Here is a 21,077-nt window from a genome sequence, read left to right as displayed (position 1 = left end):
TGGGGATTTTTTCCCCTTTCACTGAAAGTAATCTTGTAAACAGAGGTGACCTTTAACTTGTAAACAGAATCCGTCTTACCCAACGTGTCTTTGATGTTCTTCACCAGCGAGCCTTTCTTCAGGCTGTTCTTGCGCTCCACATAGTTGGACGGCACGTATCCCGTCTGGTTGGCGGTGTTGCGGACCCGCCACCACGTCTTTGAGTCGTCCAGGAGGTAGAGACGCTCGTTTTTACGGATGTCAAGTTCCTGGTCCTGCTGGGCCGTGTAGTCCCACTTGGCTACAACAATCACCTCCTCTGTCATCTTTCATGGAGTCCTCCTGTGGAGAAGAAGAGGACTAAGGTTAGCTAAGGAGTTAGCATGCCTTATAAACTCACAAAGAAACAAACAGCGGCTTTATCAAAGAAACAAGAAGCAGAGACGAGATGCAAAGATCAAAAATCCCAAAAAATCCAAAAATCAAATCCTGATCCTGGTTTCATAGTCACTTTCCAACAATCACTCAGGAGCAGATATATTGATTATAGGCACTTACATTAATTAATCATGAATTCATTAAGTAATAATAATTGTTTTATTGGTGTATTTACATTTTAAAGACAGAAAAACAAGCAATTATACAAAATGATTTCCATGATTTATAATTAACGTTTGTGAATGTATCATTATTTCTAATATACAGGGTCATTTTAGCGTGTGTGTGTGTGTGTGTGTGTGCCATTTTTGCTGTGAAGTAATTTCATAATAATCCATATCCACCCATGCACACCATTTTTAAACTGCTTATCCCGGCTCACATTGGGCTTTAGCGAGGAAACACCGCAGACAGGTTGTTAGTCCTCCACTACGAGGCTAATTACTAAAACCCAGCTGAATATGACATGAAATCTGGTGGTGTTATATATAATGCCTAAACTGACTATAAAACACATAATTCCTTGGATTTAAGATTAGTGGCAAAATCCCCAAAATGCTGACCACAGAATATCCACTAAATATATGTATTATGAAACAGAACAGTCACATCCAACCTGCAACTAACAAATGTGTCCTTTTTATTTTACAGATACATTGTTGGTCTTTAAAAGGAAAAATAAATTGCATTTAGAAATCCCCAACAGTCCAATAAAATTGTCTTCAAGTTGTCTCTTTTCAGGGGCGTGTCCAGAGGGGTGGCATGCCCCCCCCCCCTGAAATCTTATTGGCCACCCCAAAATCTGACAAGCTAATCGCCTAGTCAGAGGTGGGACTTGTTCTGAAATCCACCTACAGGCTGTGTTGCGACAGGCAGCTCAGTTTTCAGTGTGCAGATTTTAGCATTTTTTGCAAAGTCGATGTGATATCTACAGACAGAAGGGGTAAATAAATGCTCTTCATTCATGTGTGTGCCTACGAACTTCAGGCCACCCGAGTACAAGTTGGTGCCTCAGTCTGGCCACCCCAGTCCAAAAAAGTCTGGACACGCCCCTGCCTCTTTGTCCAACAAACAAATCAACACTTAAAATACTCTTCGTTTACATTCAAAACTGTGAATAAAATGACCACATTCTCATAATCTAGAAGATGGAACCAGACATTCACATTTTACTTGACTGAAAAAAGTTAATCAACTATCAAATAGTGCAAGATTCTTTTTCTGTTGATCCTCTGAATCAACCAACCAATAGATGCTGCTCTACATCACACCCATGAAGAAGTAAATATGTCACAGTCAGCATAAAATCATCACATTTCATAACAACAGTTGCTCTAAAATGAAACATTCAGTCCAGAGAAAGAACCTCTGTAAAATGCCTTTTTTTTTAAGAAAGCAGCAAAACACAAAAGACATTTATGTGCTCCTATTCTGCATGCTCTCCCTTTAAGACACACACATACATACACACACAAGCGCACAAGTTAAGCCTTGCCTATTAGTTTCTGAGACAGACAGTGAGCGATTACATGCTCTACTTCCTTGGGCCATAGGTGAGGTGATTGGACCGGGGGTTTGCTGGACCACCTTCACTGCTGAGGGGACTACATGTATCTGCTCAGGAGACAGTCTATAGCGGGGAAGCTGGTTGTCTATTTTGGAAATATGCATGAAAGAATCATGAAAGTTTAACACAATTTTCTTTACCTCTATTCTGAGCAAACCTTTTTTTTTTTGTTCTGCTATAAACACGTCTCGTGGTATGAGAACCATCCGAGCAATCCTGTTTATATTTAGCTCACTGCCGAGTTTACAGTCTGCGGTGGGGAAACAAGATGACTTGAATAAATGAAATAAGAAAAGAAAAAAAAAAGTTGAGATGAAAAGGAGAGGAGGCTCTGTGATGAAAAAGGTGAATTCAAAGAAACAGAATTAATTGTTTTTGTTGTGAAGCTTTTGTGTCTGCAATTGTTCAGCCTGAATAATCAAATCAAAGTGTCTTTTTCATATCTAATCTCATGCGGGGCTATCAGTAGCTATGTGCATTTCATCTTTTGCGCTGTGATTTATGACACAGGCGCCCTTAAGGGGACAAAACTGACAGTTTAAAACCTTTGACTACAACTCAGTTAGATATAAAAGATCCTTTTTATGAAAGGTTTTTGATAATGTTTAAATAGATAAGTTCTGATAGAAGTGTGTTACAGCATACATACATACATACATACGGGTGATTCATGCATATTTAGCGTATGTGAACAACAATACTGAGATTCTCACCGGAAAACTGAAGTAAATGCACAAGTGAAAGAGGCCTTGCAATTGTGTTTCCCTGTAACATTATTGTCATTTACATCATTTTATTCTTTAATAAGAAGGCAGAGCGCAGATGAAGCTCAGCTACTAAAGAGAGTTATGGCTCCTGAGAAGCTGAGCTGCACAAATTAGACCAGAAATAAAAGATTCCATTACTGGGGGGGAAAGATTGATATCTTCTGCGGAGGCCAAGTTTTATGAAATGCAAATGGGAGCACTCTAAAAACAGAAGGCTGGTTTTTCAACCAAAGATATTTAAATCCACTCCAATTAGGCCACAAGCAGAGAGACAGCGCAGCCATCTCTGAATACATTCTTACAGTTACAGTCATAATTTAAAGCTGTGTGTGTGACGCTGCATAAAAGTGTCTGATGGCTGCTTTGTTTCTACTGCAAGAAGTGCAACAGTTTGTACAGTACGGAGCTGCACTTCGTGAATGTGCCTCTGCTTGCCGTCACTAAAGCTGTCAAACTGGATTTCTTCACAGGCCAGGACAGGGACAACAGAAGAGAAGCGAGGAGGAGGAGGAGGAGGAGGAGGAGGGGGTTGTGCAACTTGCACAGGGAGAGTTTATGTTAAGTTCACCGTAAGTTTTTCAACTTCCCAGGATGTGACAACTTTTACTACAGCAGAAGCAAGTTGTTGGAAGGTCAGTTTGACAAGCGGGACAGGATGAAAAAGCACCACCACCTGCTATTCTTCAGTTAGCCCAGGAAAAAAAAAAGAAAAAGAGGAATTGACAGATTTATGTCAAGATGAGGGACAGTGACGTCAGCTCTTCCAGGAGACAGGAGGTATGTGAACGTGCTGTGGCCTCTTATCCACCTCAGGCTGGATTACCGCTAGTCCAGGCTATCCTCTTTCACCTTCTTTTTTATTGCATTTGTTCCTCCTCCTGCTGCGGATGGATGGATGAACAAATATGATAAGATCTGCAGGGAGGGAATTACTGTCACCATGTTTGAGATATTGAAATATAAAGCAGATCAGAAGTGTTTGATGGTATTAAAGCGTTTGTGAGGTTTGTGTTTGGGAATCTCTGCTTTTTCATTTTACTGCTCCATGACAAAGAATGAAAAATAAGCCTTGTTATCATGCAGACCTGAACCCAGAAAAAGGTAACTGAAGACCACCTGACCCAGGACGGCGGATTTTTCCAAGGCCCTGACAGTAATTCAACTTAATTTTATAAATAACAACCACGAGAAAGCAGGATAGAAAATAGTGTGACTGTGTGTTTTTGTAAATACTAATTTTGCCGGCTATCGCCTCTTGGATTGATACGGTGCTGTGAAAAGGAAATTTCCTCATGGGAACAATAAAGGTTAAAGTCAACCTCTTTGAATGTTGTTCTCTTTATTCTTGTGTGATCTTTTGAATTTCTGAATCTTTGGCTGCAGTACGCTTCATAAACGCTTGCCATAGGGTATGCCGTGCATCGTCATTTTGAGCAGAACCATGATGGCACAGACATAACGCAATGCAAACAGATGCTGTGGGTGGGGTCTCCAAGTAACAGACACATTATCTGATAAGTAACCAAAAACTGAAGCACATTCACTGTTGTAGCAAAAGAAAAATTCTTGTCTGTTGAAGATTTGAGAAGGTTCTCATATATCAGATATTTCAAATAACAGTTCATTTGGACACAATTGCAATCACAGTTTCTTACCATTTACTAGTTTATTTTACGCTTTTTTATTTAGTATGCATCTTGGTCATACAAAAGTTTAGTTTTGGAAGAATCTGTATCAACATAGTTTCTGTAATCTGTTTTCTTCTTTCCATTAATGTTGACATATATATATCTTTTTCTTTTCCTCTCAATTATCTTCAATTTTGTTTCTGTTTATTTTTCTTGCTACTTCCCACTCAGCCACTCACTTTAATGCATTACACTGCCACACACACACACACACACACACACACATTCACACTTTTCTTATACACTACCTCAACTTACTACTTGACTTTTATTATATCTGCTTTAATTGTATTTGTCTTTGCTAATGTTTTGCATATTTAGATTTTGATTTTGTTTATTTCTGTTTTGCCTCTTTTTGTTTATTTGCCATTGCTTTAATCGTCATGTCTATGTGCACATTTTTGTTTTGTACTTGTTCACACAAAAGAAAAAAAATTATTCTGTAATCTGTAACGGTTGAACTCCTTGTCATTCAGGACCAAACCAAACTCATCAGTTTGTATGAACTGAGACTGTGCATGGTGTGAAAGCACCCTATTTAGGACACCTGACTAGAACACAATAATTCCATCACCCTTCTAGCTTGGTGTCATTATTTCTTTCCTCTTTTGACTATGTAGAAAAGCCTGCTATATTCTCTCCTCCCTATGCACGGGTACTTCGCCTCCTCTCATCCATGATACCGATTTCTCCGTCTCCTTGACACCCTCGCTCTTCATTAGGCAGAGTGATGGGAACGCTGCTTCAAATCAAGTCCATCCTCTTCTATGAGCAATAATAAGTGTCACAGTGGCAGCTATACCATTGCTCCTTCAAATGCATGCTAAATGACTTCAACCTTGATGTGTGAATGAAGTCCCTTAGAGAATCAAATATTTAAAAAGTATCTTTATTAAAGCCTTTGTGTGCCAGTCAACTGGGTGCAAACTTTACTTAACAGGTTTTTTTACAATCATTATTTGATCACAGCGTTTAACTTGATTTGCTTGATTTTCTTAACAAGCACACAGATGGCTGCACAGAAGGAAAAAAACCTGCTTCAGAGGAGGCAAACACGCACACTAGAAAACAAACAGATTTTTTGGGAAGAGCCTGGGATTAAAAAGAGAAAATCCTGAGAGCCAACGCTCCCGGTGACCCCTCCATTCCTGTGCTGAGAAAGTAAGAGGGGGGGAAAAAAAGGAAAAGCGACAGACTGCTGAGCTGGGCTTCACCCGCACTTCACAACTCCTCTTCAGTGAAGGGGGGGGAGGGGAGGGGAGGACACTCACCGCCTCTTTCAACACCACATAAAGAGAAAGAGAAAGTAAAAGAGGATTATAAAAAAGAGGGGATGTTAAAAGAAAAAAAAACATCTGGCAGAGCTTTCTGTGTTTGGCATTCAGGTCAATGACAGACAGAATTCAGCCAATGGGAGGCATTTCCTCCTCCACCCCCGCTCTCTTCCACACTAGTATTTGCTGTGGTTGCTTTTTAAACAGGAGGGAGGCCTGCTTTACTTTTTTTTACCCGTTTTCAGTGTGTCAAGAACAGACTGAAACAAGAGGAAGATAGACTGACAGTGGTCAACGATCTGTGATTTCAAGAGGTTTTATGTTCTTCATCACAGAATAATTTGTCAACTAAAACAGACAGAGTGGAATTAAAGGCCTTAAGCATGCAGTCAATGCTAATGATTTTTTTCCCCCACATTTACCGCTGCTGTTGCCAACGAAGCCAAAAAAACATGGTGACAGCTGTATTGTGAAAAAGGCAACATGGCACAGCCCAAAAACACAAACAGCACTTTGTTCCATCTGTCATGCGCTCACAGGCGACTAAACTGAAGCTGTGGTTTGTGACATAAGCTCATCTGCCTCGTTGTGATGATGTTAGTGGTTGTACTTCTTTAGTTTAAGGGGGGGAAATCAATGCCATACACATGGATATAATCAAAGATGGAAAAAAAGAAGCCAAAAATTCTAACCACAAGGGCATCTCAACACCAGGAGGTTTTCTTGCTCAGCTCAAAATAGGACCGAGAAGAAGGCACTCAGACCACACAAATAGAGCTGGGGATGCTATCTCCACAACATATGACTGCTCATCTGACAAGAAAAGAGGGTTCTGTATCAAACTCAAATATTCAAACTGTGGTTATAGGAGAAACAAAATCTAACTCCAGGGGACAAAAATGACCTAAAGATAACATGCTGCTTGGGATTATAAGTCACAAACAGGTTTTTTTAAAAGAGAGAGAGAAATCAGTTTAAAGTTTCATTTCAGCCTCAGTTATATCAATACCACAGAACCTCCGATTGTGAGTCACATGGCTGAGGAGGATGAATCTCGTGAAATCACAACACAGATGGCCTTGACTCCACAGAGGACAATACTTCTTCAAAGCATCAAATTGTATCTGGCATGTTTCCTCATTCAAAGTTCTTCGAGTGGAAATCAGGTTTTGTATCGACTACTTCACCCTGGTTAATGATTTGACTGAATACTGAAAACAAGCAGCGACTTACAGCTTTTAGAGGGACATTTATAAAAAAGCAGGGAATTACACCACAACTGATTGATCTTTATTTCGAACAAGAAGTTAAAGCTTGTATTAAATGGCTACTTTGATGCAAAATCATGTTGATTTATTCTGTGATGTTATTTGATGTAAGGTATCAAATTGGAGTAAAAAAAAAAAAAATCACATTTCAACCTTTAGCATCCAAAAACTGTACAATAAAGTTTTTCCTTTTCCTACTATAAGTTTTCTTAAATTCACAAAGCAAATTGTTGGAAAACAGGAATGGTTCTGTTGCCACATCTTTAAGGTTTTCTAGTGGCTCAAGAATAGAAAATATTTAACTCAGCAGCCAAACCAAAGTTGTGCATTCCTTAAAAAAACAAGAATAATCACAAATAGTACTATTGACTTCTCAAGCTACACCTTTGTATTACTCAATTATCACAGACAACAAATTACCTTTGGTTTTCAGTTGTTGCTTGATTGCTATTTTCTTAACTGAAAAAAAGTCTGAACAGTCCATACTAATTTTGCACACTGGGCATTTAACCAAGCTCATAGAAAACAGTGGTATGTGGTAACGTAGTTGTTGAGTCATTGGCCACTGAAGCAGCACTTAATCAAACCCGTAGTAACAACTGCAATAAATCTTAACTTCCCCAAATGGGCGATGACAGAAATGTGGAATTCCCGTCTTATCTTTAAGTGGACCTTCCTTCCCCCCATCCATCTTTTTTCACATGTCACTTTCATTTTCTGTCATTGCATCAGCTCTCCTCCCCTGAGTGAAGCCGACATTGTTGAGTTAGGCTCCATGACAACCATCGCTGGGTGGTCCCATTTTCCCTGACAGGGGTGTTCCCCAAAGACTCCACTGACTCTTTGATTTTCATTATTTCGTTACAAAAGGATGAAAACTGGGTGATCCTGGACGATTTATTTTTCCAACCAAAACTAAAGGAGAGGGTTACGTAACATAATAGTTGAACTACATAAGCGAGTACTACATTTTGAGAAGTCCTTGGAGTCGTTTCATTATTAAAAAAGGGATTACAAGCATGTTGAATGCAGCAAAGAATATGATTTTAACACCTCAATGTGACAGCAGATTGATGACACTATGTGAGACACGATTATTTAATCCCTGCATTACACATTACCTGTCATGACAGATGGTAGGTATTAAATTCAAGCTGATTTTCTAACATCGAGTCCATGATTAAAGAGAGCTCACATTATGCAGATATCTGTTTTTTAATTAGAATCTGCAAATTTAAGGCCACGAGTACAGTCATGTTGATTTTGATATTATTATTCCATCATAATGACTTAACTGAAAGATGATCAACAACAGACTCCCTGCTGCATTCAGTTCTCACTATATTCCAGCCATAAATAGACAACTTCTAACTCAGCTTGTTTACTCCTTTATGCCATCTTGAGCTCTTAACAGTGAAGTTCTGCACACCTCCGTGCTTTCCAAAAACACGATGAGACGTCTTTGTGAGCAGCTTGTTCTTTGTAAAGCACAGTCCTACTTTTATTGTAGATTTAAGTAAAAAACAGGAAAAGGATTGCCTCTATTTTTAACTCTCTATTTGACAGCCAGGTATCCGTGTCCCCTGGCGCAACAAGTAAAAGGCGAGCACTGTAAAGCACAGCAAGGGGAATGTAGTGAACACAGCTTTGATGTACAACGCTGCTAGTTTTTCTTTGACTGTAGAAGACAGAGAAACCCGAGGTGATGGTGAGTTTGTGTCTGACTAAGGGGGGGGGGGGGGAATAATAAGGTGAGAAGCAGGTCACTTCCAAGTCAAACAACAAAGATGAGTCAATCACTATGATCTACTACAGAATGGTTTTAAAATAAACAATACTATACTTTGTACATTTATCATTTATCTCCATAACCCTCATCACAAAACAAGTCTATATAAGGACCTTCTCTTGGCTTATTGAACAAAGAATGCTTCCACATTAATGCCAGATCCAAAATGTTGTTTACTGGGTACCTCTTTACAAGAATGAACTTTTGATTCTTCCATTGAGGCACCATTTCTTTGCAGTCAAACTTCACCCACTGAATACTTTATCACACACTTCATGTTTTTTCCTCACTTTTATCTGATGCTCTTTTGTCTTACTCTTATTTTGCTCCTGTAAAGTTGGAGCAATCTGGCACCACTTTCCTTCAGTATTTTAAAGTTTTAAGTTATCTTATGGTATTCCTAAATACAAGTATTGTTTGTGAGTGCAAACATAGGCTATACATCTGCAAGGATGTAAATAGCCATCTGCCATCAGTTCAATGCAATCCATTTATTGACTAGCTAGCACCCTTGGCTAGCATCAGAAGTGTGAAAGATTGATCAGTGTTAACCAAACATTTGACCTCTTTTCCCTCTTTTTTTTAGAGGGTCAAAAGAAGGAATCTATAAAAAAAAAATCACAACTGATAAGAAATGGAAATTATTCTCTAGGCATCTCTGTCCTTTCACTTAGCATTGTCAGACTGTGATGCCACAAAATCTCTTGCAAATGCAATCCACACATACATGAGGGAAAAGAGGATTATAAAAAACGTTTGCTCGGAAGCAGAAAGTAAAGAAAAAGACAAGAATTTGTCCTTATCATACCCTCTCTGACTATATTTCAACGTCAATACAGCTAATCTCACGATTCAGGCGATGTCATTACGCCGTATTTATGTCGAGGGTACCGGTTCATTCTTGGATGGAAACCTTGGAAAAAGTTGTCGACACACTTTCAAGCACATCTTGTGGTCTTGCTCAGTGGATGAAGACATTCATTTGTCATTCAGATGGTTGTGGTTGTGTAAAGATTTTTTTTCTTCAGATTGTTTTTATTGCTGATTTTGTCAGAAGAGTGTTTAATACTAAAGTGAATTCATCAACATGTTAACACAGCAGTTCAGGAAATACTGTGCACATCAGTAAAATGTCCAAATTACATTGTCTACCTCTGAGTATGATTTCATGTTTGAAGTGTTTCCTCAAAAAAGAAGTGATAAGAAAAAGGTAATAAAAGTAATAAGTAATAAAAATCACTTTCATATCATTTTTATTTTTATATTCAGGTCTAATTACAGATTTTTTTCCTCACGTGTTTATAGTTTCTTGTTCAAATTACACATATATTTTTATCCCTGAACGGGTTATGTACATTTCTTGTATAAATCTATTTTTAATTGCACAGTTTAACTTTGATTCATCTAGGGGTATTCTTTAAATCTTAATATATATTATAATAATATATAATATATATGTATGGGAGGGGGGGGGGGGGGCGTCGGTTTTGTGGTTAATTTGTAACAAATGTTTCATGTCATGTACGTCTTTGTAACCTGCTACTGGATGCTTTGAATTTCCCTCTGGATCAATAAAGTATCTATCTATCATCACCAGAATTTAGGAATTGTGTTTTTCTCTGTCAGAATTCCCAGGAAAGAACCCCTCAGCCCTTTAGGCTTTACTATACATGCTATTTTTTTCAAACGATACTAACAACCTTGAGGCACAGACTAGACAGAACCAATGTTTCACAGGACCGGTCCTTAAAACGCGAGGGCTGTGATGCATCACCCCCATTTCATGTAAACAGCCTCAAAATTAATTATGTATAAACTGCATATTGAAAATCATTCCGCCGCAGGTTTTTCTCTCTCGACAGGCTTTGCAAATCTCTGTCCTGTCAAAATATGGGGAGAAAAACAACAAGTTTTCATCGACACTCCCAGCGGCAGCAGTGCTGGATTTAAAAAAGGACTATCCCAAAAAAAAAAGCAAACAATTATAATAACAAGTGCTGCAGGACCTGCGGAGAACAAGCGATATGCTCTATGACATATTGAGCATTTTGAGGCTGGAGGCAAAAACATTTCCACGTTGCAATGTCTTATTGGATTTCAAACTTTACTTTGTAGAAAATGAGCAGCTTGTGGAATCAAACAGACAAATGCCCTCAGCAAAAAAAACACACGCTGCAGTTCAGCTGTTCCAACACCACATATAGCCAATTCAGTCAATTAGCAACAGAGACAATCTATGAGGAGCACTCAGCTGTAAGAAGATACCCTTGTAATATAATGTGAGCAGTGATCAGATATCGTATGATGCTGTTTGCTCTTCATGAATGGATGACCAGGGTGCTGGTGAGGAGTTACACAGCCAGATTTATTTTACATCTGCAGGCAGCGTTAGGAAGGGAAAAATACATTCATTATTTAGTCAAGTGTCCTTTTCAAGTGTTTTTTGTCGGAAGATTGTATAGAATTTTCAAAAAAGACAAATTCATTGACAAGGTGACCCTCTGCAGCTGTCCAATCAGCTTCCTGATGAGTCGCACTCAAGCTGCAGTGATTAGGAAGTTTATGCTCATAAATATGGGGATGAATGTCAACACGATTTCTTCTTCATTTAGCTTGTTTGTTTTCTCAAAAGAGACTGTAATATTAAGTGTCCACATGCAATTAGGAGAAATTACTCAGTCGTACTTGTAAATAAACAATGTGCTTATGATGCATCTTTGCAATGTCGCTAACAGTACAGCACAGAGACGATGTTGGAATGAGGCCAATTCATAGATCTGTACTGAACTGGACTGGTTTATTAGGCAACATTAGTAAATGGCCCATTTGGCAGCTGATGTTTGACATACTACAAGCCCATAAACATAGTTGTATGAAATATGTTGGTGTATGACTCACCTCATTGTCATTGATGACCAACATTAGACTGATGCAGTGACATCACCCAGTGATTTCTGAAGTGTTATAAACATATTGAACATGGTGATACCAACTAGCTAAAACACACCCATCTCACTCATCATAGCCAGTGTATTCCAAACTATGAAACAACACAGCTGGCAAAGGTCAGTAACAGGATTAATTAAAGTGAAGCCTTGACTACCAACAAAGAGCTAAGACGCGTTTGCCTGTCAGTTAAAACTGCCTGTCAGTTAAAACTGCCGAGCCACTAATCATAATAAATAATATGCATAACTTTAACTATAACTTTAGCGATAATCAAAATGCACAAATTACACAAGATTAACCCCCAATACAGTTTTTGCAAATAAAGAAATTAGCTATAGAGACATAGTCCTTAATTTGGTATCCAGCTGCTATAAACATGTGCATTTTAAAAATGGGCTTTATTGGAGATCCCTTGGTTTTAGGAGTGAGCCACAACCTCTGCATTGGATTCATTTTTCAACACCGTAGTTTGCTCGACTCAGCTTTTTATGTCAGCATCATCAGGCTGATATCCAATTTCAATATTGGATTAATGCCCGTTTGATAGCAGTGATACATTAAGGTGCGCAACAGACTCTCACATTATGCAGAGAGGAGAGAAATCATTATATCAAATCAGTTCACCTTCACCTCATTATGAGTCGGCCTCATCAAAGAAACTCTGACTCAAACTCTGAGTAGGCTGGGCCACATTTGAGCTGGTCCTTACCCAAATATGACAATTTAATCAGCTGACGTTCAGTATAATAAATAACTTACCTGTATGATATCAGTATTGCACATTTAAAGTCTTTATATGTGATTTTTCACACTTAAATGTAATAGAAATCAAGTATATCCTCTGAAAATAACTCTGTGAGTCATGACTGTCTACAATGGGTGTAACACCCGAGTCCCACTGTCTGTGATGTTTTCAGAGTCCTATCTTCACTTTGTTTACATCGCCAGGACGGCCAGCTGACTCCTCCCCTCGTGTAGAAAAGTTGTTTAATTGAGGGACTAGAGAAAAGAAGAATAACATACTGTACTCACTGCTTAACTGTGTTTCTAGATCACACTCATTTCAGGTAAATTTACATGCAGTGTGAAGATACGAGCATAATAAAGATCGCTAGCATTAGCATGCTAACACAACAATGCAGCGCGAGTTGTTTTGGTTTCATGCTGGTGCTCAAGGGCGACATCTGCTGGATCAAAAAATCACATATAAAGCCTTTAAAGAGTGTCAAGGGCTTTATGTTAGTATAAGAAAGCCAGCTATTAAGACAATTACAAAGCAAACATTGTGTCTCCAGTCCACTGTAAGAAAGCAAAGTAATCACACTATAGGCTGTCATAATCACACTGTGGCTCAGTTGGTAGAGTCGGGGGAAAGTTGGGGGTCAGCTCATGCAGCCATCAGTGTGTGAATGGAAAGGTGTGACATGCGGTGTAAAGGCGCTTTGAGTAGTCAGAAGACTAGAAAAGCGCTTTACAAGTCCATTTACACTATAGATTGAACTAAAGATGCAGAACAAAGAGAGAAACTCTCCCCTTATTTCATCTGACTCTATTGAATAAAATCTAGGACACATGTACTGTTCTAGCCGTGAAAACACAAGGGTACATCTGTGAGCCTGTAAATGCTGTTGTACATCTGATCATTGAATTCTGCGCTCATGCAGCTCCCATCTAGGGATGCAGAGGCAGCGGTGTGGGAGTGTATTTACTTTTAAACTGTGTTGTACTCCTAAGAGCCTTACATTACACACTCTCTCTACATGCTCACAGCTCTGATGGCTATTTTCAAAACTGACAGAGGCTGCATTTGAGAGGAAACAAAAAAACAAAAATAGGGAATAAACTGTAGTAAAAAAAAGTTACTCAGTACACTCAAATGTAAATATACAGATTTCTAGATTTAATTTTGCGGTGTCTAATCATGCATGAAAAAATGTTTTGAAAAACTCAACAGCAACATCTCTCCTGAAAAGATGCCCCAGTTACTTTAGATAATCAACCGACCTCAGCATGGATCCTATTTTGGGAAAAAAATCATAATTATGGTTTAGAGGGAGAACTGATATACAAAAAAAAAAAAAAAGAATCAGTGTGAAAAAAAAAAATCTTTCCTCGAGGAAAGAGAGGCCTAACTATCAGACATCTCACTCTCCCCTCTAATGCAGTTAATCATATACATTACCATTCCGTTGCAAAGAACCCCTCCAAGCAATAACAGAGGAAGATATTTTTTCTCCTAATGAGGCAACATGGGAGAGAAAGTAGACAAGCCCGGTCTACTGTGTACAATTGTGTTGTGTGCACACTTTGCATTTTTTGAGTTGATTCAATATGTACTTTTGATGAGTTTGCAGGCTCTGCCACCGTAAACGACCTTAGAAACTTGCAACCACCCCATAGCTGCCATCTTCACTTTAAAAACTAGCGTCTCTGAGGATAAGTTGAACAAGAGTATGTGTGGTGTAATGAGGTTAGCGTGTGCGGAAACAAAGTAAAGCGAATAGTTCTGTACAGTCTTTCTTCATCGCTGTGTAACACAAACCACTGTTGACTTAATCCCAGCTTGGGCTTCACCTTCTCTTTGTACCTTCTGCTCTATCAGTCGTCTTCTCACTTCTCCCCTCGGCTATGGCTCTGAATATTTCTCTTTGATCAGGCGCTACCTTCGGGCTCCCAAGAGAGAGAGAGAGGAAGAGAGAGAGAGAGAGAGAGAGAAAGAGAAAGATAGAGAGAGAGGAAACAGAGAGAGAGAGAGAGAAAGAGAAAGAGAGAGAGAGAGGAAACAGAGAGAGAGAGAAAGAGAGAGAAAGAGAGAGAGAGGAAACAGAGAGAGAGAGAAAGAGAGAAAGAGAGAGAGGAAATAGAGAGAGAAAGAAAGAGAGAAAGAGAGAGAGAAAGAGGGAAAGAGAGAGAGAAAGACAGAGAGAAAGAGAGAAAGAGACAGAGAGGGAAAGAGGAAACAGAGAGAGAGAGGAAACAGAGAGCGAGAGAAAGAGAGGGAAAGAGGAAACAGAGAGAGAGAGGAAACAGAGAGAGAGAAAGAGAGAGACAGAGGAAACAGAGAGCGAGAGAAAGAGAGAAAACAGAGAGAAAGAGAGAAAGAGAGAAAACAGAGAGAGAGAGAGAGAGCAGCCTGATGTAAAGACAGCAATGCAGAAAGACTGGTGCAAAGCAATTAAGACCTGTTGCGCACCTTTAACTGCCATCACCCAGTCACAGATAAAAATAGTTAAATCTGGCAGTTTGCTTACATGAGTCAACAGTTGAGCAGAGAGCGCACGTGAAGACTTAAAAGTCAGCGATGATATCTGTTTGAAGCAGAAATTAGAAAAAGGAGTCGTGTAAATCGTTTCCTACTGAAAGTGGTAACAATCCAGATGTGCCACCACAACCACATATCTTTTTTTCCAACTCTAAGGAAGCAAATTCATACTTTGTAATACCACTGAAGAGCTTGAGCTTAAAGCTGCTCTGCAACATGCAAAATGTGGAAAATTAAAATCCAATAGTTTTGGTTTTAAAGGATGTTTTGAAAGACTAATCTGTGCTAGAGGTGTTTGATCTTCTTATTCATTTTTTTGGTGGGTTGCAAACATAAAGCTGCGAGCCAATCCGGGCAACAAAAAAAAACTAAACTCAATGAGTTAAACTGTTGCCAGAGGTTAAGGCAGTGTTGTTTTTTAGCAAACAAAGTAGGTGAGAGTTTGTCAAATAATATTTTCTTGGAACAGGAACCATTTCTGGGAATTTTTTCCCGTGTTATTTATTTTCCAGGAGTGACTGTTATTTTCCATGACGGACTGAAAACATGATCTAAATTTATCTGGGTTTTCCAAAAGGCATGGGAACTCTTTCTTTCTTTGGAGCATGAGCGGTCGCTTCTTGTATCCTGCATGTCTTTTCTACGTATGTTTGTTTGTTCATGTTACATAAGAGTGTCTTGATTTCAGGGCTGGAAAAGTATGTTGAAAATGGAAATGGCATGCAAAAGCAAAATGTATACCCATAAGTATTTGGGGGGGGGGGGCAATGCATAAAACTGCTGTTGCTCTAATCTTTTATAACATTATAATTGGCTTTGCTAAACCTCTGGAGAAAGCGCTGACCTTTGAAACGGCATTCTGCCAGTTTAAAAAAGTTAGGAGATTGATATTCTTTACTTTCTATTCGGCCCTCAGTCGGTGTCTTCACAAAAAACAAGTTTTGAACTCAGACATGTTTAATTTTTAAGAGGATGAAAATATAAACATGATGACCAACAACTGATCATTTCAGCTGCCAGCCTGTCTGCTTTAAGACTTGAGTCTCTTTTCTAATCATTCTTCAGTAAGAAAATGAACAGCAAATGTACACAGGAAGAATTTTACATATTTTTTGTAAGCATTCTTTTTTGCTTTTGTTCGACTGTACAAATACAAAGCATATGGCCTGCAGCTGATCGGCTTGGCTTCAACATGCAGACTTGCATAAATTCAGACCTTTGATTCCACCAACCAAATCAAGCTGAGTGATTAGAAGGGAATGTAGATTTTTTTTGCCTTCCTTCCACTGTGACTGGAAGCTTAAAAAAAAAATCTACCACTCACTCATTTATGTTACATTCTGAAAGGCTGATTTAGCTGAGAGGGAAGATAAACACTTTATTGTTTAAAGGTATATGAGCTTATATAAGGAGTTATCGCGATCATGAAGGTTTCTGCCAGAAAGTGGCATTTTCATTTCATTAAGGTGTTTTTATAAAAGTCACTTTGTGTTCACTTCTCAGAATGATTTAGTTTCTAACTGAGTCTGTGTGGTTTGAAGTTTTGTTTCTCTCCTGCAAACGTTTGTTTACTATTGATTCAACGCAGCTTTAGCGGAGCTTCACTTAGCGGTGATTTTCTTCCATTAGATGTTGTTTGACGTGGCTACACATGAGTAGGATGTTAGATTCACACAGGAAGACAAGCTGGTCTCTTATGACTGTGTCGGAAAAATCTAATCCCCTCCTGCTCTCTCTCTCTCTTTTATCTCTGTTTTCTGATCTTTAACACTACAGGGGGTCATATCAGGCTTTTTAGCCTCTAAATGCTGCACTTTGTTAAGCACACGGTTGCTCAATTTGTCAGCTGCTCCGATACTCAGAAAGTATCGGACAGTAGGTATTTTGTTAAAAAAACATGACCATAACTCCTCCAAAACTCATGCAGTTAAAACATGTCACAATTCTGTGAAGATAAAAATTGTATTAATTTAGCACCCTGTAGAAAAACTGTTGTTGTTTGTTAATGTCAAATTATAATTTACCTGAAATCAGTGGATATTTTAAATCAAACTGGCTATGGTACCTCACGGTGTATTGAAGTGAATATATACCAGGAGGATACAACACTTTAGGCACCATCAGATGCATTGTATCAAAAATACTCAAAGGTCAATATATCCGAGGAGTCACATTGTTATGCTAAAAATATACGTTACTGTCCAACTGAAAATACTTTTAAAAACACATTTTATGTTCTATGTAACCAACAGAATCAACCTCATCGCTGAATATTTTACATTGTTCCAGCCTTCAGTGTTTGAAGTCAGAATTCCCACAGTATGTCCAGCACATGAATGTTTCTGGCCTTTAGCTAAAGTCCAAAACAGATAACACTTAATGTTATTACCACGCTGTCAAGTTAACTGATCATTTTTTTTGCCCTGATAATTTAAACAGTTTGAATACCTCCTTTCACTTCCTGAGCTCTCCAGTGTTCAGCTCTGTGAGATTTCATAACTTGACATTTTACGATTCACATAAATGCCACCGCTGTGATTGAGTGTGACCGGATGGCATTTCTTCCTCTCTGACATGCAGATGATAACATCCTTTCAATGAACCACTGCTATGTAAAAAGAAAAAGAAAAAAACTAAAGCAACACATTCAGCATCACTCTGCCAGCAGTTCTCCAACCCTGCTGGGGGAAGACCAAGGTCACGCTCAGACAACTGTGTTTCTGCCGAGCCAAAACAGCAGAGAGGGTAAATAGATGCCCTGCGGCAATATGCTTGTGCCTGCCTGTGTGAGTGTGTGTGTGTGTGTGTGTGTGTGTGAGTGAATAGAGCAGACACCACAGGCCAAACAGTGTGTGTGCGTGTGTGTTTGTGTGTGTGTTTGCAGTCTCAAACTCTCAGGAGAACCCCGTGGCTCTCTGAGCTATACATCTCATAAATAAAGCAGGATTTCCCTTCAGTTGCGGTCGTGACTCAGTGTGTGTGTGTGTGTGTGTGTGTGTGTGTGTGTGTGTGAGAGTGAATAATAGAGAGAGAAAGTGCACAAATGGATTAGAGGAGGCCTATCATATTGCTTCATTGAACAACTGAATCAACTCATCACGCAGCAGCAGCCCATTTCAGGACAAATAAATGAAGACATAATATAAAAAACAGCTTCAAAGAACTAACTTGATAAAATATCAGAAACATGATAATTTCTTGTCACTAAACTATCTCTTCATGCACAATTACTTTGTTCTTTTCATCATAATCAGTATGATGTGATATGAGCAAAAGACATTTACAAAGAGTCTACATAAAGCTACTGGCCTACAGTTGTAAGCCACCTAAAAAGGTAAAAAAAAAAAATTCTTACAAATTGACTCAGAATTATGAATTTTATGCAGCTGGAAATCTCGAAGAGAAAATAAAAAAACGATTCAAGTGGAAAAACTCCTGAATGTGGGACATGTCAGGCGAGGGACTCATCAAAGTTTTAAAAGCAGCTCATCTGGGGACTTGTTTGTAAAAGCACGACAGCTGTGGATCAGAGACAACAATGGAACTCCTCTTTAAGTGGGTTTTTTTTTTAAACAAAAACAGCACAATATTAAAACAAAAACAAAAAACAAGGGCTTGCTTAGAGTTTTCAGAAATCAATCCAAAAGAGTTACACCTACTGGTATGGAACAAGAGGCGTTCAAGTTAAAACCCTCTGCCCACTGTCAATTATCCGGTCTCAGATTCAGATATGTGGCCACTCTAACTCGCCTGTTCTCTGTTGTGTCTTGTCTTGTTCATTGTGTAATTCTGACACATCGTGCGAGTTGGTGGCAAGTAACCACGAGAATTGAATTCCATCCGTATAATCCCTCCTTTAATGCATGTCCCAGCAAACACGTGCTCTATTGATACGCCTAAAGAAGCGCTCACTTTCTTATTGTCTGTGGTTTGTGTGGGCACTTCTTTTTAAATCACAGAGATTTCTCCATTATGTCATTACTTAAAAGATGTTCTTGATTCTCTTTGCAGACTTAAGACACATGAGTCATCAGTGTGTTTGTTCTCAGGGGAGTGTCACACTGATTATAAAACAAGATGCTTTTAATGTAAGAGAAGCAACTGGACATCCAGTACATGCTTATAGATCGTGTAAACCCCCGTAGGATTTCACATGGTGCGGCAAATGGAGCTGAGTGTGCATTATTTTGAATCCAACAAATTGCAAAAACAAGCTTTTCTGCACTGACCCATGTGTGGTTGAAGGTGTGTTCATCAGAAAATCTGCAGATTTCTCAACACCAAAGACACCACAGTCAATGGTGCTCTTAAATTATTTACTCAAGTTACACTTTTCAAAGCCAGAGATGCTAGAGAACTGCTAAAAAAATGTACATATCAGAACAAATATATTGTTGTAGAGCTACATAATGAATCCCAATGTCAGCGTTAGCAAAACATGAGCATTTGCATATAACTTCAAATATATTTTATATGTGAACCTATTTAGCAAACACTGCTGTACAGGATTGCTGCAAACAAAGTTGTGTTTTTATACAATGACAATAAAGCTTCTTTCTATCTAACACATCTGAAAAGTCTGAATTTATCAAAATAGATAAAATCACAAAAATAATCACAACAATGTAAACAAACAATGCTCATATGGTAAATGGACTTGAGCTTGCATAGCACTTTTCTAGTCACTACTCAAAGTGCTTTTACACCGCAGGACACACTCATTCACACACTGATGGCAGAGGCTGCTATGTAAAGTGACCATCAGTATTAACTTATAAATTACTCTTTGATAGTATTTTTTCAATCATGAATAATGATTGTAATGTTTACTAACTGTGGCTACAATCAGAAAATAGAGCCGCATGAGATCTGCAATGTTGATTAATTATGCATGTGTGTGATTCATTACAAACCTTTTTTTTTTTTACAGCTATCTTCACCTTTTAAGAGAGACAGTGATTCAGAAATAGTAAGTTGGCATTCCTAAAATATCGATGTACGACTGAAAAATAATTTAGGAATCTCTAGGAACATCTCAGGTATGGATCACCTTAACGCATATTAGATAACCTCAATATTCTGATGTTAGCGTGTATTAGAGTTACTTTACATGTTTTTAATAAGATGCAGCTGATCTTACTTAGTGCAAGAAATGTTTGTGATTTCACCCTGTTTAAGCGAGGGACACTGAAACAGCTGCTGCACTTGTGAATATCTAAAGCGTCTGTGCACTGGGCTGAAAAAGTGGAGATGGCGTGGAGTGCTCACGTGCTGTTCCTTCTTGGTGAAGTTCACAGCTGGCAGGTTGAATATATATATTGTATCACAGAGGATGATCGTGTCTGTGTTGGGTCCTACTCCAGGCTAACATTAGAGTCAACAGTGCATTGGTAATTGGTCAGGGAAGAATACTTCTTAAAGGGATACTTCACCCGTTGAAACATGAATCTGTTTTGACATTGGGTCATATATGTAGTAGAAATGCGCTTTCTCCATAGAGCCTGTTAGCATAGCTTACAAGCAATATGGCGGACGTTACGTTTCGATTCTGGGAGTGAGTTCCCACCCACTGATCTGTGATTGGTCTGTAGCTTCAGTGGTCGAAAATATGAGGAACTAGCGTTGTAGTTTCACCCCGCTAACGGCAACAGCTTCCAGTGACGCAAAAATCGTAATTTTGCGTCACTGGAAGCTCCTTTACAGACTCAGAAATACAAAGATTTCCCATCTCAGGGGAAAATGAGGGCGGGATGCACGACCATTCAAAAATACTACCAGGTTTCTAATGATACAAAGATTAATGCAAATGGGTGAAGTATCCCTTTAAGATCAAAGTCTTTTTCCAGCTCAAAGAGAGCAGTATTATTTATCTCACTTTGCAGGGTTCGCATGGTCTGCTTCAACTGAAATTAACATCGAAGTGACAATAACTAAAGTGAAAAGGTCGTGGTAAAAATAAAGAGAACTATCACTCATCAGGGAAATCACTAAGCAAATGTGAGTCATAATGTTTACCAGAGCGTCAGGGCCTTTCACAGCGTCCACAGTTACAGTGAGAGATTGTCAATGAGGATGAACCTCTGAGGGATGCATGTA

General features: G+C 38.8%; 1 protein-coding gene across 1 annotated transcript in view; it reads right to left on the bottom strand.

Annotated features, from left to right (window-relative positions):
* nck2a (NCK adaptor protein 2a) overlaps window positions 1–21,077 on the bottom strand; it is a 41,607-nt gene that overhangs the window by 11,957 nt on the left and 8,573 nt on the right. Inside the window, exon 2 of the mRNA XM_061053354.1 lies at window positions 80–321. Coding sequence (XP_060909337.1) covers window positions 80–305 — 226 coding nt within the window. The 5' untranslated portion in view covers window positions 306–321. The remainder of the gene's footprint in view (window positions 1–79; window positions 322–21,077) is intronic.

The sequence above is a fragment of the Labrus mixtus genome, chromosome 13 (genome assembly GCF_963584025.1).
Source record: "Labrus mixtus chromosome 13, fLabMix1.1, whole genome shotgun sequence".
NCBI lineage: Eukaryota > Metazoa > Chordata > Actinopteri > Labriformes > Labridae > Labrus > Labrus mixtus.
This window is presented reverse-complemented; position numbering and strand designations above follow the sequence as displayed.